The 12743-nt window shown below is 43.0% G+C and overlaps 1 protein-coding gene across 1 annotated transcript; it reads right to left on the bottom strand.

Moving 5' to 3' along the window:
• Positions 1 to 3958: 3958 nt before the first annotated feature.
• Positions 3959 to 8630, bottom strand: LOC135180372 (parvalbumin, thymic). The gene is made up of 5 exons (XM_064152725.1): positions 8583 to 8630; positions 6774 to 6841; positions 5850 to 5982; positions 5474 to 5583; positions 3959 to 4272 (listed from the first exon to the last, which is right to left on the bottom strand). The coding sequence occupies exons 2-5, from the start codon at positions 6832 to 6834 to the stop codon at positions 4247 to 4249; spliced, it is 330 nt and encodes a 109-aa protein (XP_064008795.1). The 5' UTR covers positions 6835 to 6841; positions 8583 to 8630; the 3' UTR covers positions 3959 to 4246.
• Between the last annotated feature and the right edge of the window lie 4113 nt (positions 8631 to 12743).

Below are 12743 nucleotides of genomic sequence, written 5' to 3'. Positions count from 1 at the left end.
AATGGCTTTAGGTTGGGATTTGCAAAGGAACCTGGAGTTATGAGGCAGCCAGCTTCCACTAAATATCAGGAGATTTTATCTTGTGAATGATTCTGCTGCTTTATCAGGACAACCCAAATGGCAGTTGAAGAGAGATAATGGATTCAGAGATGAAAGCAGTAGGGTGGGTTTGGGGTACTGCCTTCAATACCCTGGACCTTTATATCCCTTCTTGTAAGGGCTTGTGTAGGACTATCAATGTTGTTTGTGATGAGTTCCCACTCAAAGAAATCATTGTAGTATGCCTTTATTTCACAAAAGTACTGGGTGGATTACAGATTCAGCTGCTCCTCCAGGTTAGTGAGAGGACTGAGGTTTGTCTTTGGGCTCAGTAGAACTCAGATCTGCAACACACATTTTGGGTTGCTCTTCAATTGTCTTAAGGAAAGGTGACACACAAACAACATGGCCTGGAAATTCTGAAGCAGTAACATTTTGGGTATTATGCTGAACTTGATGGTCTTACTCTAAACCTGAGAACAGGTTCTAAGTGTGACAATACAGAATTCTGCCACAGAATGGCTCAGGTCCACAGGGACCTTAGAGACCATCTTCTGCAACTTCCCCACCAATGGAAGGTACATCTCTCAACTAGACTTAGCTGCTTAAGGCCTCATCCAACCTGATCTTGAACACCCCCAGGGAGGGGGCATCCACAACCTCCCGAGGCAACTCAGTCCAAAATCTCACCCTCCTCATACTGAAGAACTTCTTCCTAAGATCCAGTCTAACCTTGCTCTCCCTCAGCTTAAAACCATTCCCCCTGGTCTTATTACTAGACAGCCTTATGAAAAATGCTTCTCCAGCATTCCTGTAGGATCCCTACAGATATTGGAAGACAGGTCTAAGGTCCCTCTGGAGTCTTCTCTTTTCTAGGATGAACAGCCCCAGCTCCCTCAGTCTGTCCTCATAGTGAGGGTATTCCAGCCCTTGGATCATCTTTGTGGCCCTCCTCTGGACTTGTTCTGTGTCCTTCCTATGATGGGGACACCAGAACTGGATGGAGTATTTCAGGTGGGGTGTCACCAGAGCAGAGTAAAGGGGAAGAGTCACCTCCCTTGACCTGCTGGCCACACTCCTCTTGATGCAGCCTAGGATACAATTTACTTTCTGGGCTGCATGAGCACACTGCTGGCTCATGTTAGATCCTTTCTGATCTGGTGCAGCATAAACAATTTCTAGCAGAATTTTTTGTTTTCAATTGTTTACTCAGCAGTGTTTTATTTGTGTACTTCATACATAAATGCTTGATGCAGGAGATTTAGTCCTCACTACATTGCCCAGAGAGATTACAGAGCCTTCATCTTTGAAGATACTCAAACTCAGCTTAGATCAATGTGCCTTAAGCTGGTCTTCTGAAGAAGCATTTGGACTACAGACCTTCAGAGATCTTTCCAGCATCAATTACTCTGTGATTCTGTACCTTAATTGCAACATATCTCTACTAATTCAGATGGCATCCACATAGGCATCCTGCAATCAAAGGTTTTCTGTAGTGCAATGACATTGTTAAGTTCAAAGAACACTCTGTGCTATTCTCTAGCAAAGTTGAAGGCTGCCACTGGCTGAACTTAAATTCATTGAAAAGAACATTCTAAGAAACATTTCATTTCTGGAATTTGTTTCCTTTAGGTAGAAAATGTCCTCTTCTAGTTTGGTTAGCTCTACATATGTGGATTCTAGTGCTGGCAGAAGCCACAATAGGGACAAGGCATCATTTTTTCCTGAGCAGTCTATGGACTTTCCCTGAAACTGGGAGTGTTTGGGAGTGTTATTGTGATTGCTTCTAATTAAATGGCTGGATGGTTTTAATAATAATTAAGCCATCTTCTTGCAATGAGTTACTGTCCAAGAAGAACACATTGTCTCATAAACCAAATTCTCTGAGGGTTTACATAAAGGTGCAAGCTACAGGAGAACTGCTTGGTGCTCAGAAGTGCTTAACTCCCCCTCCCCATGGCAACAGAAGTGCAGTTGTGAACAGTGCTGTGTAGTTGTTTAGCATCTCTGAAATACAAGACAGGCCACTATGCAGCTTTGCATTTCCTGCATTCCACATGAGACTTTCAGATGTGCAAGGAATGTGGTGTCGGGGCTGGCATGGTATTGTGTGTGCCATCTGCTTGTCAGCTAGTGCCATGACATTTCAGTGATGAGCAGAGTGAAGAGTTAATGTGTGTATTGCACCTCTATATGGTTGCCCTCTGGGGTTCTTCAGCAGATAGAAGAATAAGGTAAAAGGAACCAATGGAGTCCCATCATTATGCAAAATATTTCAGTGGCACACTTACCAGCAGCTATCATTTAAGTCCAGATTTAACATCAAAGGTGGGGGGGGTAGAGTTAGGGTTTCTATGCATTATAACACTGCCAAGGTTCAGTGACTCTAATTGCTAGGACTCCTCTTTTGCATTAGCTGCCTGAAATCTGCTGAACAGCTCTCTTGCATGCCTGGCTGTGAGTGAGCTGCACTTGCCTCACATAATCATCTTGCAATTCATGGAATTGCCAACGTTGAGCATTACATAAAAGTTCCAGAAGGCTTTGCTTCTGCTTTTCTTCCAAACAGCTGCCAAATGATGTTACAATTACAATTATCATCCAGTCTCAGCAGAGAGTTTGAAAATGACACTCTGCTTGTGAGCTGGAACCATGGCATGGTAGATGGGAAAGGGGACAACTAAATGTTGGTGGGGAAAGTTCCAGCCCATTCAGGCAGAAATGCACAACATCTACTCAGTCTGATGAGCTCTGCATGTGACCATGAACACTGTTGACTTTGTCCATTGATGAAGCCAATGCTGTACCTAGCTCTAAATCCTGCAAGACACTTACCAAAGGAAAGACTACATAAACATGTAAAGGGTGAGTGCCAGGAGCCTGGAGCTAGGCTCTGCTGGGTGATGCACAATGACAGGACAAGGGGCAATGGTTGGAAGCTGAGGCATAGGAAGTTTCATTTAAACGTGGAGGAATATTTTCCCTGTGAGGGTGACAGAGCACTGGAACAGGCTGCCCAGGGAGGTTATGGAGTCTCCCTCTCTGGAAATATTCAAAACCCACCTGGATGCATTCCTGTATGGTCTGGTATAAGTGATCCTGCTCTGGCAGGGGAGTTGGACTGGGTGAGCTTTAGAGGTCCCCTCCAGCCCCTGACTTCTGTGATTCTATGATTCAGCTGTACTCACTCTCAGACTGAAGGAAAATTGCTCCTAGTATGGCTAACACAGAGGATTGTTTATATAATAAACGAGAGAATTTATTCATGGCCGTTAGTAGGCAGAGTAAGAGAGTCTCAAGGTAGCTGAGTAGCCAGAGTGGCTGTTGTTTGATCGGCAGGAAGCACAGAAAGTGACAAAGGTGGCCAAGCACTACTGGTTTGTACGCAGCGAGAGACGAAAGGCAGCGTGTTGGTGATGCGCAGCAAACCCTCCGGGCCTGTGGCCATACTGTCAGCGGGCTGGGACTTGTGACAGTGTCAGGGTTGGGATTAGACCCTTCTCCTTTATCTCACAGCTGCCTTAGATTTCATGAAAGATAAATCTTCCTAAAGGAGAGTTACATTTTAGGCCATAAACACTTTCTGATGATACATGCTGTAGCCTGGTACTGCATTGCGTGAAGCTGCCCACGACTCTAGCCCGGGCTCTGAGCTGTGTGTCGCATCCTCTGGTAGTTTTTCTCTCATATTCTCAGGGTTGGGATGTAATGTAGATTAGTTTTTAGCTATTTTGCTAGCATTACTTTTCTTCAAGCATCAGACAATTAAGCAGAAATAAAATCCAATGAAATCAGTACAATTAAACCTTAAAAGACATCATTGTTTATGATCATCAGAATTGTGTCAGCGTGGTCAAGGATGAGGGTGGACACCTAAGAAAAAAAGTAAAAAGGAGCTTCCCCCCCTCCCCCCCAAGTTGTTTTGTTGTTTGGTTTGCTAGATCTGTTTTTTCTCCCCTCTTCCAGACACAATTTCAACAGTATGAGTGGTTGAAAATCACAAAGTGCCTTCTTTACAATGGAAATGTAACAATACCAAGTGACCAAAGCGTCTGTACATTGCAATCTGCTGTGTGAACTTGATGTCTGGGGAATTGTTAGTGCCTGGAACAATACAAAAGTGTACAAACACATGCTGAGTGCCAAGTGCTTGTTGGACGAGGTAATTGGAAGAGTCAGTCCAAGGCTGCCTTTGGTCTAGTGCTGTTTATGCCTTCACTAGAGACTGGAATTCTGTCAAGGAAGAAAATGAGAAAGGCAGGGAATAAAACTAGAGGAAAATGTTTTTTTTTTTTTTTTTCTTAGTATCTTTAGTAAAGATAAAAATTACTGAAACTCTTAGCCCTGGAGGGCTCCCAAAGTTATTCTAACACTGCACAAGCTCCTGCTAAACTGAGATTCTGGGGGCGTAACACATTTTTCGCTCCTTAAAAAGAGTGAGTGCAGAGAGGAGGAGTGTGTCTGTAAATCTGTATCTGTGGGGAATCCTAAGAGAAAAGTTAAACTGCCTTTAACCCATTACAGACTCTGCTAGTAGCCAAGGAAGCAGAGAGTGAATCTAGGTTGAGTCTGTAGCTTTCCATCTGAGGCATTTTTTGGGTCTGTGATTGGAAAGACAGAAATATCAGCTGTGATGGAATTTTAGAACGGGAGATTCAGCAGTTAAGGGCTAAGATCTGCATAACATAACGCCCTCTTTGGGGCTCATAAACAGAAGCTGCCAAAGCTGCTGCTAAAGCAAATTCCTCCACCAGTGGATCTCTCTCTCCTCCCAAACTCTGGCTAAGATTAGCACGTGTGCTGCTTAGAGTTATTGCCACCTGTCCTAGTTCAGCTGAGACAGCCTTGTTTTCAGTGACTGTCTCTCTAATATATGATGCATAATGTCCTGTTTACTGGAAATTCTAAAAGAACCCTCCCAGATTTGAGTTCTCCTCAGTGAAATTTGCACTTAGCAGATAATTCTCTTGCACAAAATCTCACTGAATTAACTACTCTGTTGTATTGGCCAATGTTTGGTAGTGGTAGTTGAAGAAATAAGTTTATGTAGGTGGAAATGAAAGTGTTGAGTGGTCAGAAGCACAGAGCATCCACCACCAAAATGCAAATTCAGGTGAACAGGGGCTCAGGATATTCCTAAGTTCTGGCTCATGGAGTCTAGGAATCAGACACATGACAACAAACCCAAACCCAGAGCTGTTACTATGGATTAGGAGAACAGGATCTGCAGTGGGGATGAATATGTAGTTGCTGCAACAAAGATCACCTAGGAATAAAGCTATGAAAATAAAAGGAGCACTCATTAGGACAAAGGCTGTGGCAGAAGGTACCAGGCCAAAGTGCTTGGATGTATTCTTCATGCCACAGTTTATATCTAGCCCTAAATGCTTGCATTTGTAAACACAGCTGTTATGATGTTTCCAGAGGTTCTTACCTTCCACTCCGATTTTGCCATCGCCATCAGTGTCTCCCGCAGCCAGGAAAGCCTTGGTCTCTGCAGAGGTGAGAACTCTGGCATTTGAGGAGAAATTCTTCAGAAACAGCCTGAAATAGAACAGGGCAGGGTACTCTGCTTCAGTTTCCCCCTCTGCAGTTACATTCCCATATTGATACTTCAGATTTTCTTTAACCCATGCCAAAACCCCATAAAGTAATGCCTGGTCCTGTTAGCTGCAGGGATCCACACAGGTTCAAGGAAAGATAAGGAACTGTATTTTATTGGTACAGTAACAGCAGGTTTCTTCCAGCACACTAAGCAAGTTCAAAGGTTTAAATTGTGTAAAGGAATCCAACAGCTGAACAGTACTTACTGAAGCTCTTCTTCTTCAATGAAACCACTCTTGTCCTGATCAAGAATTCCAAAGATTGTTTTTATCTGATCAGGAGTTTTGTTGGATAAACCAACCGTGGAGAAGAAGGACTTGTAGTTGAAGGAATCATCAGCTGGAAGAAACAGAACTTGGTTAAATATTCTCCCCTGAAGCTGCTACTACTTTATATATTCCTTGGAATTATGTATGCCTTTTCTTAAGCAGCAGCCTGCTCTTCTTTCTCTCCTTCCCTGGTGTAGCAAACCCAGAAGATCCAGTGGATGTTTTCCCTTTTTAATCACTTTCTCTGTGGTCATTTGTCCTGCCAGCCAGTTTGAAGTTTTCTGCTACAATACACATCCTGCTAAATCAGGATTTATGCACTGTGTTGCATGCAATTAAAAGTTATTTAGAGGGTGGCTTAAAGACCAACTCCTGTAATTCTTACTTCATTTTTGCTTATTTCTTACTTTGCTGTAGAACTTGGTAGAAAACAGTCAAACTGACAATTTAAACATTTGGAAAATTGGCTGGGTCTTGCTGAGGAACTCCTAAGACAACTGAGACTCTAATTGCTTCACAAGTGGCACAGACCATGCAAGCTGAAGCTCTTTTTTTTGTGCCATTTTGAAGGGACAAGACATGGAAGTCTTTAATAGGTTTAAAAATGGTCAAGAGTTAAGCCAGCCCTAACTGAAACTTGGGCCTCTCTAATTGCTGGCCTCTCTAATTGCTGCCCTGTCGTTTGGGGAACGTTACCCACCAAGTAAGCACTTGTGAGGCTTTCTGAATTCAAGGGGCTATACTGTAATGTAGTAGAAAGAGATGTCAGGGGGAAGGAATCTAAAAGGAAAATGATAGGCATGTCATCTTAAGACATAAAAATTATATGCATCTTCTGGCTGCAGAGAGACCATTCCTTACCCTGGCAGCTGGAGAGAGCAGATTCGATATCTTTAGCAGAAAGGATGTCAGTGATGGCCATTGTTGAACTGTAAAATAAATGAAATGTGAGCTACTTAGTCATTAAAACGACTTCTCTCCCTCTTCCCTGGCTCTATTGGAAGTCACTGCTGTGACATTATACGACAGGGGAGACATTATTCATCTAACTGTAAGCGGCGCAGCCTGTAACAGATGTCTGCGGCAGGTGCTTCCACTTAAAGCTGGGTAATGAGGGAGGAGTTCTGCATGTGGGGAGTGTGCAGCTTCAGGAAGATGTGATGCTTGTACTGCACTGGGAGAGAGAATCAAAGGTGTCTGGCAGCACAGAACTTCATGACTCCTGTGTGGGTTTCCCTGGAGGTGGATTATTGCTCAGTGAAAACTGGCATGTGTTTCCAGTGCACAGAAAAGATCAGGTCCCCCAGGACTGCATTTGAAATTGATCTCATTGAAGTTAAAAACTTCTAATACTGTCACTTTTAAAATAATTAAAGTAATTGTGTAGAATAAGTAAGAATTCTGCTCTTTCCAAGGAAATCTGGAGTTGGAGAGTAAGTCTTGAATAATCATAGCATCATAAATGTTAACTACACTATAAATTTGCTGGGCTGCTGCATCATTACAAGACTGCACTTCCTGATAGCTTTATAGAAAACTTTTTTATGCATGTTGTGGGTTTTTTGGTTTGGTTTGGTTTAGATCCCATGCAGGTTATAATAAAGCAGGCTCTTTTCTAGATGTTGGCAATTCAGTATATTGAGCTGCTTAAAACAGAGATGATGAGGCTGAATTTTAATTCCCGGTAGGGTGGAGGTTTTCTTCCTGCACAGCAGCATTTGACATAATATACTCCAGGTGCCATTCAGTCACAAAGAGCTGCAGGAGTTTGCCAGTGTAATGTATATACAGCTTAAGAAAATGCTGCAAGGCCTGAGTTTCTAGACAGTTTCTTAGCGTGGCCATAGCATGGATGCATTTGCAGTGTGGCAGACCTCACACACCAGGGCAGACTGGTTATAACTTAAAACAATATTCCTGTAAATTAACTGGATGTTAATGAAGGAAGGGGAGCTAAGGCACTGAAAAGTTTTCCTTGAACACAAGAGAACAGAAATATCTTTTCATGAATCCCTAACAGATCTTCCCACAGCATCATTCTTCCTCTGCAAGCAGGGAAATCAGCATTCATGAGAAGGAAATCAGTGCTGCTAACCGTTTACAGCCTGTGCACTGCTTTGAGCTCTACACACAGGTTTAAACTTTGCTTGTGATACGAAGTGGCTGCCACTGTGCTGTTGGAGTGCAAGAAATTGTCAATCTTTTTAGTCTCTTTCAGAATATCTCACAAGTTGTAAGGAGACAATGGGACAAAACCATGCTGATGGCATAAGGTATTTCTGCAGCTAAGGCAGGAAGGTACTTGTGTTTTGCTAGCAATTATTTCATCCCAGTGGCTTCTTGCACAAAATACTTCCCCTCTTAGCACTAGGCAAGATAATTTAGAGCTCTGCCATGCACCTAATTCTCACTGCTGACAGGATTGAGAATGGGGAAGTGTTAAAGGAAAACCAAAACATGACAGCATTTTTTTACAAGGGGAATCATTGCCTTCTTACTCCATCCTGTGACCCAAATGCTGATTCTGTTCTGCGTTAGCTTGTAAAGATACAACCTATTGGAAGTTGCTATGAGAATAGATATTCTAATTGCATAGGCACTTTCCATTTATGGAGCCTTTTGCTTTTGTGTTTCTTGTTTGTCTGAAAGCAGAGGATCTAATCAGCTTACCTTTGTGGTCTTCTTGACTGGCCGTGGAGGCAATCTGGCTGGGAGGAACGTACTTGCTGTGTGTCTGCAGCAGAGCTGAGCTTTCATATATATACTTTAAGTTGTATACCATATACAGATTTCAGATTTCAGCGTCACGAAGGGGGAATGGTGTCAAGTGAACCTGCCTAACTAATCATCTGGCACTATTTTTATCTCAAGAGAATACATATGATATTTGCAAACGAAACAAGATAAGTGTTCAGATGGGGGGAAAAGGACAGAGTCAAATTTCTTCTGATTTAAGCAGAAAATGCCAACTTCTCCAGATGATGTAAGGCAGGGGAAAACCCTCACTGGCTGCTATGTGTGATCCGAGCAGTCAGGTGTAAGGAAGCACTGCTAGCTTCTGAAGAGGTGCCTTTAATGGATGTTTAAATGTGATAACTTGTTATCTTATCTGCAGACGCTACATGGGAGATAGTTTATTCATTAGAGCATGAAACAACAACCAAAAAACTCCCTGTCCTGTCCAAAAAGTGCTTGTGGAGCAAACATTTAGGGAAAAGAACCTCCCAGGATGTCTGTTCTGTTTTGAAAAAACAACCCCAGCCGCTGGGTTTGTTGCCACAGAAGGTAAAATAATCTTATGTCAGCCGATGGGAACAGTTGGCTGGGGGAGGGTATTTTGTCTGGTATGTTTCCAGAGAAAATCATGCAGTTCTGCAGGGTTCTGACATCCTCTTTAGTCCTGTATGTGTGAAGCAAAGAGGTTGTGATCTATCCAGCTGTCTCGGAGACAAAAGCCCCTGAGCCCTACATGAAAGATCTTTGCTTTCAGAATAGAGAGAAACATTTTGACAGCAGCATCAGTGCACAGAACAACATGGGAAGTGTCTTTGCACTTGTCAGTGATCTCCTGATCCTTTAGATAAGTGATTATTTGTTAACATTTTTTGGCCAGCACTGTCTCCAAGTGGTCCTTTCTGCTAGTTACTTTTTAGTTGATTTTTATTTCAGTGTAGAAACAATTTGATCATCCCAATTTTCTTTCATGAACAATGCAGCTTAACTGGGTGAGGAGCCTGCCAGCTTGGATCTGGCTTAGGGACAGAGGCAGCCAAACAGTGAAAGACAAGTCATAAGGATTTCAGCACAAGATAACATCATGGCCAGGGATTTCAAGGGATGACAGCACAATTGGCATCACAGCTTGAGGCGGTGGCACAGTAAGAGGTGACAGTGCAGGGACTGCCTTAATTTTAGAGAGACTATCAAGGCACTTTCTTTTTTCAACACATTTTCCCCTCAGAGGGAAGACAAACTTAGCCAAGCACTGAAGCCAACCCCTAACAGATCATAGTGTGAGGCATAGAAAGTGGCAAATGGGGCAGCTCTGAGACCTCAGTGCATCCAACACCAGTAACAGGCAATGAAAAAGCAACCGAGGATTATGGCAAGAGACACTGTGTGTGGAGGGGATGCTAAAATGTAAGAAAAAAATATCCTGCAAGGTGCTTTTTTATTTGTGACAAATCCTGCCTTTCTGGCCTCCCTGAAAAAGTTTCAGAGCCAGCTAATTTTTGTGGTTAAGAGTGGCTGGGGCAGATCTCAGCCTTCCCAGTTTTCTGAATGGGTGGCTGACCAGCTGACGCTCAACAATTTCAAGAAGAATTTGATGCATAGATATTTAATACTGCCTCTTGTTGCCACGGGTGACATCTGCTAGAAGGGATACAAATATCACTTTACCCCCTCAAACTCTTCTAAGAAACTGCTTTTATTTTACATGGGGGGGGGGGAACCTTCCTCTCCCCTGTGCGCTCACTGCCCTTCTCTCCCCCTCCAACTGGCAAAATTGCCTACATAGTGCCAACAACTGATGTGAAGGAAGTAGGGCATCCAGCATAAAAACTGATGGCATGGTATGACCTAATGAAGCTAAGTTAAGAGGAAGGCCAAATTCTGCTGAAACTCTTGGACTGCAGGAGTCTGCATGGGAATTCGGTCTCTGGTATCTGTTTCAGAGAATGCATTTGATTTTAGATGCAATGGCTTCTCATTTTGCCCAGAGCTAATTCCACATATGTTAACCCCTCGCCCCCACTCTTCCCTTTAAAAATAGCATTGATTGCTGTTATTTCCCTTAATGCCTGTGGACTGTTGCCATCAGCTTGAACTTTTGTATGTGAATCACATAAGGATGCAGTCTTTAAAAATGTGCTTTGTTTTCTAAGAGGCTTTCACAAGCTGATTCCTTTTGTTCCCTGAAACGTTAAGGATAAAGCAGGAATGTGAAATGATTTATGGCTCCAGTCTGTTGAGCTGCTTTCAGACTCCAGCAAATTTTGGAGTCACTTTTGCTGTGAGATTGGAGGCAGCAGAGATCCAGAACACGTGCACTGGGTGAAATGTGCAAGGATCATGTAACTCTACTTACAACCAGCCTCCAACAACCATTTTATTTTCAAGCTCTACATTAGAGATTGCAAAAACATCTGTCTGCTCATTTTTACTTTCTTAAAGATGATTACTAATTTTCCAGATGCCATCCATCTTGGCAGGGAGAGGAACTGGGGAAGTGTTTAAAAGTAAAGAGAAGAAACTCCTTTCAGATTGTCAGGTTACCACTAAAAGTGGGTTTAAATCCTGAGACATGAACATTTCACTTTGATGGAGTCTCACTGCCTTTTAGATGACTCTCTGATGTTTTATTCTTCCCATTTTTGACCTCACACCTAAAGTTACCTCCCCAGAGTGAAAGAGCTGTAACTTAGATCATCAGTAGTTCTGTGATATCTCTGTAACAGGTTCTTACCATTGTTCTCTGAGTGCTGATCAGAGTCACAGTGTCACAGTATCACCAAGGTGGGAAGAGACCTCATAGCTCAAGTCCAACCCTTTACCACAGAGCTCAAGGCCAGACCATGGCACCAAGTGCCACGTCCAATCCTGCCTTGAGCAGCTCTAGGGACGGCGACTCCACCACCTCCCCGGGCAGCCCATTCCAGTGTCCAATGACTCTCTCAGGGAAGAACTTTCTCCTCACCTCCAGCCTAAATTTCCCCTGGCACAGCCTGAGGCTGTGTCCTCTTGTTCTGGTGCTGGCCACCTGAGAGAAGAGAGCAACCTCCTCCTGGCCACAACCACCCCTCAGGTAGTTGCAGACAGCAATAAGGTCACCCCTGAGCCTCCTCTTCTCCAGGCTAACCAATCCCAGCTCCCTCAGGCTCTCCTCATAGGGCTGTGCTCAAGGCCTCTCACCAGCCTTGTCGCACTTCTCTGGACATGCTCAAGCATCTCAATGTCCCAATCATTGTGCAATAGAATAATAAATACAGGTTGAAGAGCTGTGAATGCCTGCTTTCATGTAAGAAAGTGTGTGCCTGAATCATCTTCCTTGAATGGTTATGATAGGGATATCCACAGTCACCAGTCAAGGACTAGAAATCAGCTTATATAATGTGTTTAACCTACTGTTAAATGGCATGTGAGCAGTGAAAGGGGAATATGCATCCAGCCTGCAGTTTGCTTTGGGAATATATGAGATCAAAGAAATTGTCTGAATGTCATTTAGTGCAACTGTATTGATGCCTCATGCTCCTGTCATGTGAGGAGCCTAACTCTTGGAGTGATCTTGAAATATCTGTGAGTGGGTTTAGATTTATATTGCTTAATCTAATGTCTGTAGCTACCTCATAACAACACCCCCCAGGAAAATGCTGAAGCAGAAAAATGCTGAAAGAGTGACTACAAGGAGAGGAGGATCTACATGGGCAGTACACCAAATAGCATCTGCTTTGCTTTGGTGAACTTGGAGGAATCACAAATGTTAAGTAATTTACTTTTCAGCAGCTATCACTCTAGTGTCAAGAAGTTTTCACTTCTGAGATGGATTTTCAGCAATTCTTGGAATTTGCAAAGTAACCTTTCAAATTTATGTGCTAATTTGCAAACTTTCAGTCATGATTTTCTCAGATATGTGAGGCATAGTTTTTTAAGCTAATCAGGTTGTTTACATAAATCAGAGTTTCTGGTTCTGTGTACAATCTGGGACTTGCTGGAGACAGTTCCAATTCAGCTTCCAAAATTTGAAAGGAATATGATCTAGATGTAAAATCTCTGGGATTTCTCAAGCTACAGCTTGAGATTTTTGTTTCTGAATTCAAACTTTATAGAGTT

This window comes from Pogoniulus pusillus, chromosome 13 (assembly GCF_015220805.1).
Source record: "Pogoniulus pusillus isolate bPogPus1 chromosome 13, bPogPus1.pri, whole genome shotgun sequence".
Lineage (NCBI taxonomy): Eukaryota > Metazoa > Chordata > Aves > Piciformes > Lybiidae > Pogoniulus > Pogoniulus pusillus.
Note: the sequence above shows the minus strand (reverse complement) of the source record. Positions and strands in the feature narration are given on the sequence as shown.

What these genes read in the sequence shown, in the direction of transcription:
- LOC135180372 (XM_064152725.1), bottom strand. Translation starts at nt 6,834, where the DNA reads ATGGCCATCACTGACATCCTTTCTGCTAAAGATATCGAATCTGCTCTC. An exon ending in ATTGAAGAAGAAGAGCTTCA is followed by an intron (nt 5,584 to 5,849) that starts GTAAGTACTGTT and finishes GTTCTATTTCAG; the next exon opens with GCTGTTTCTGAAGAATTTCT. An exon ending in TGGCAAAATCGGAGTGGAAG is followed by an intron (nt 4,273 to 5,473) that starts GTAAGAACCTCT and finishes CTTCCTTGACAG; the next exon opens with AATTCCAGTCTCTAGTGAAG.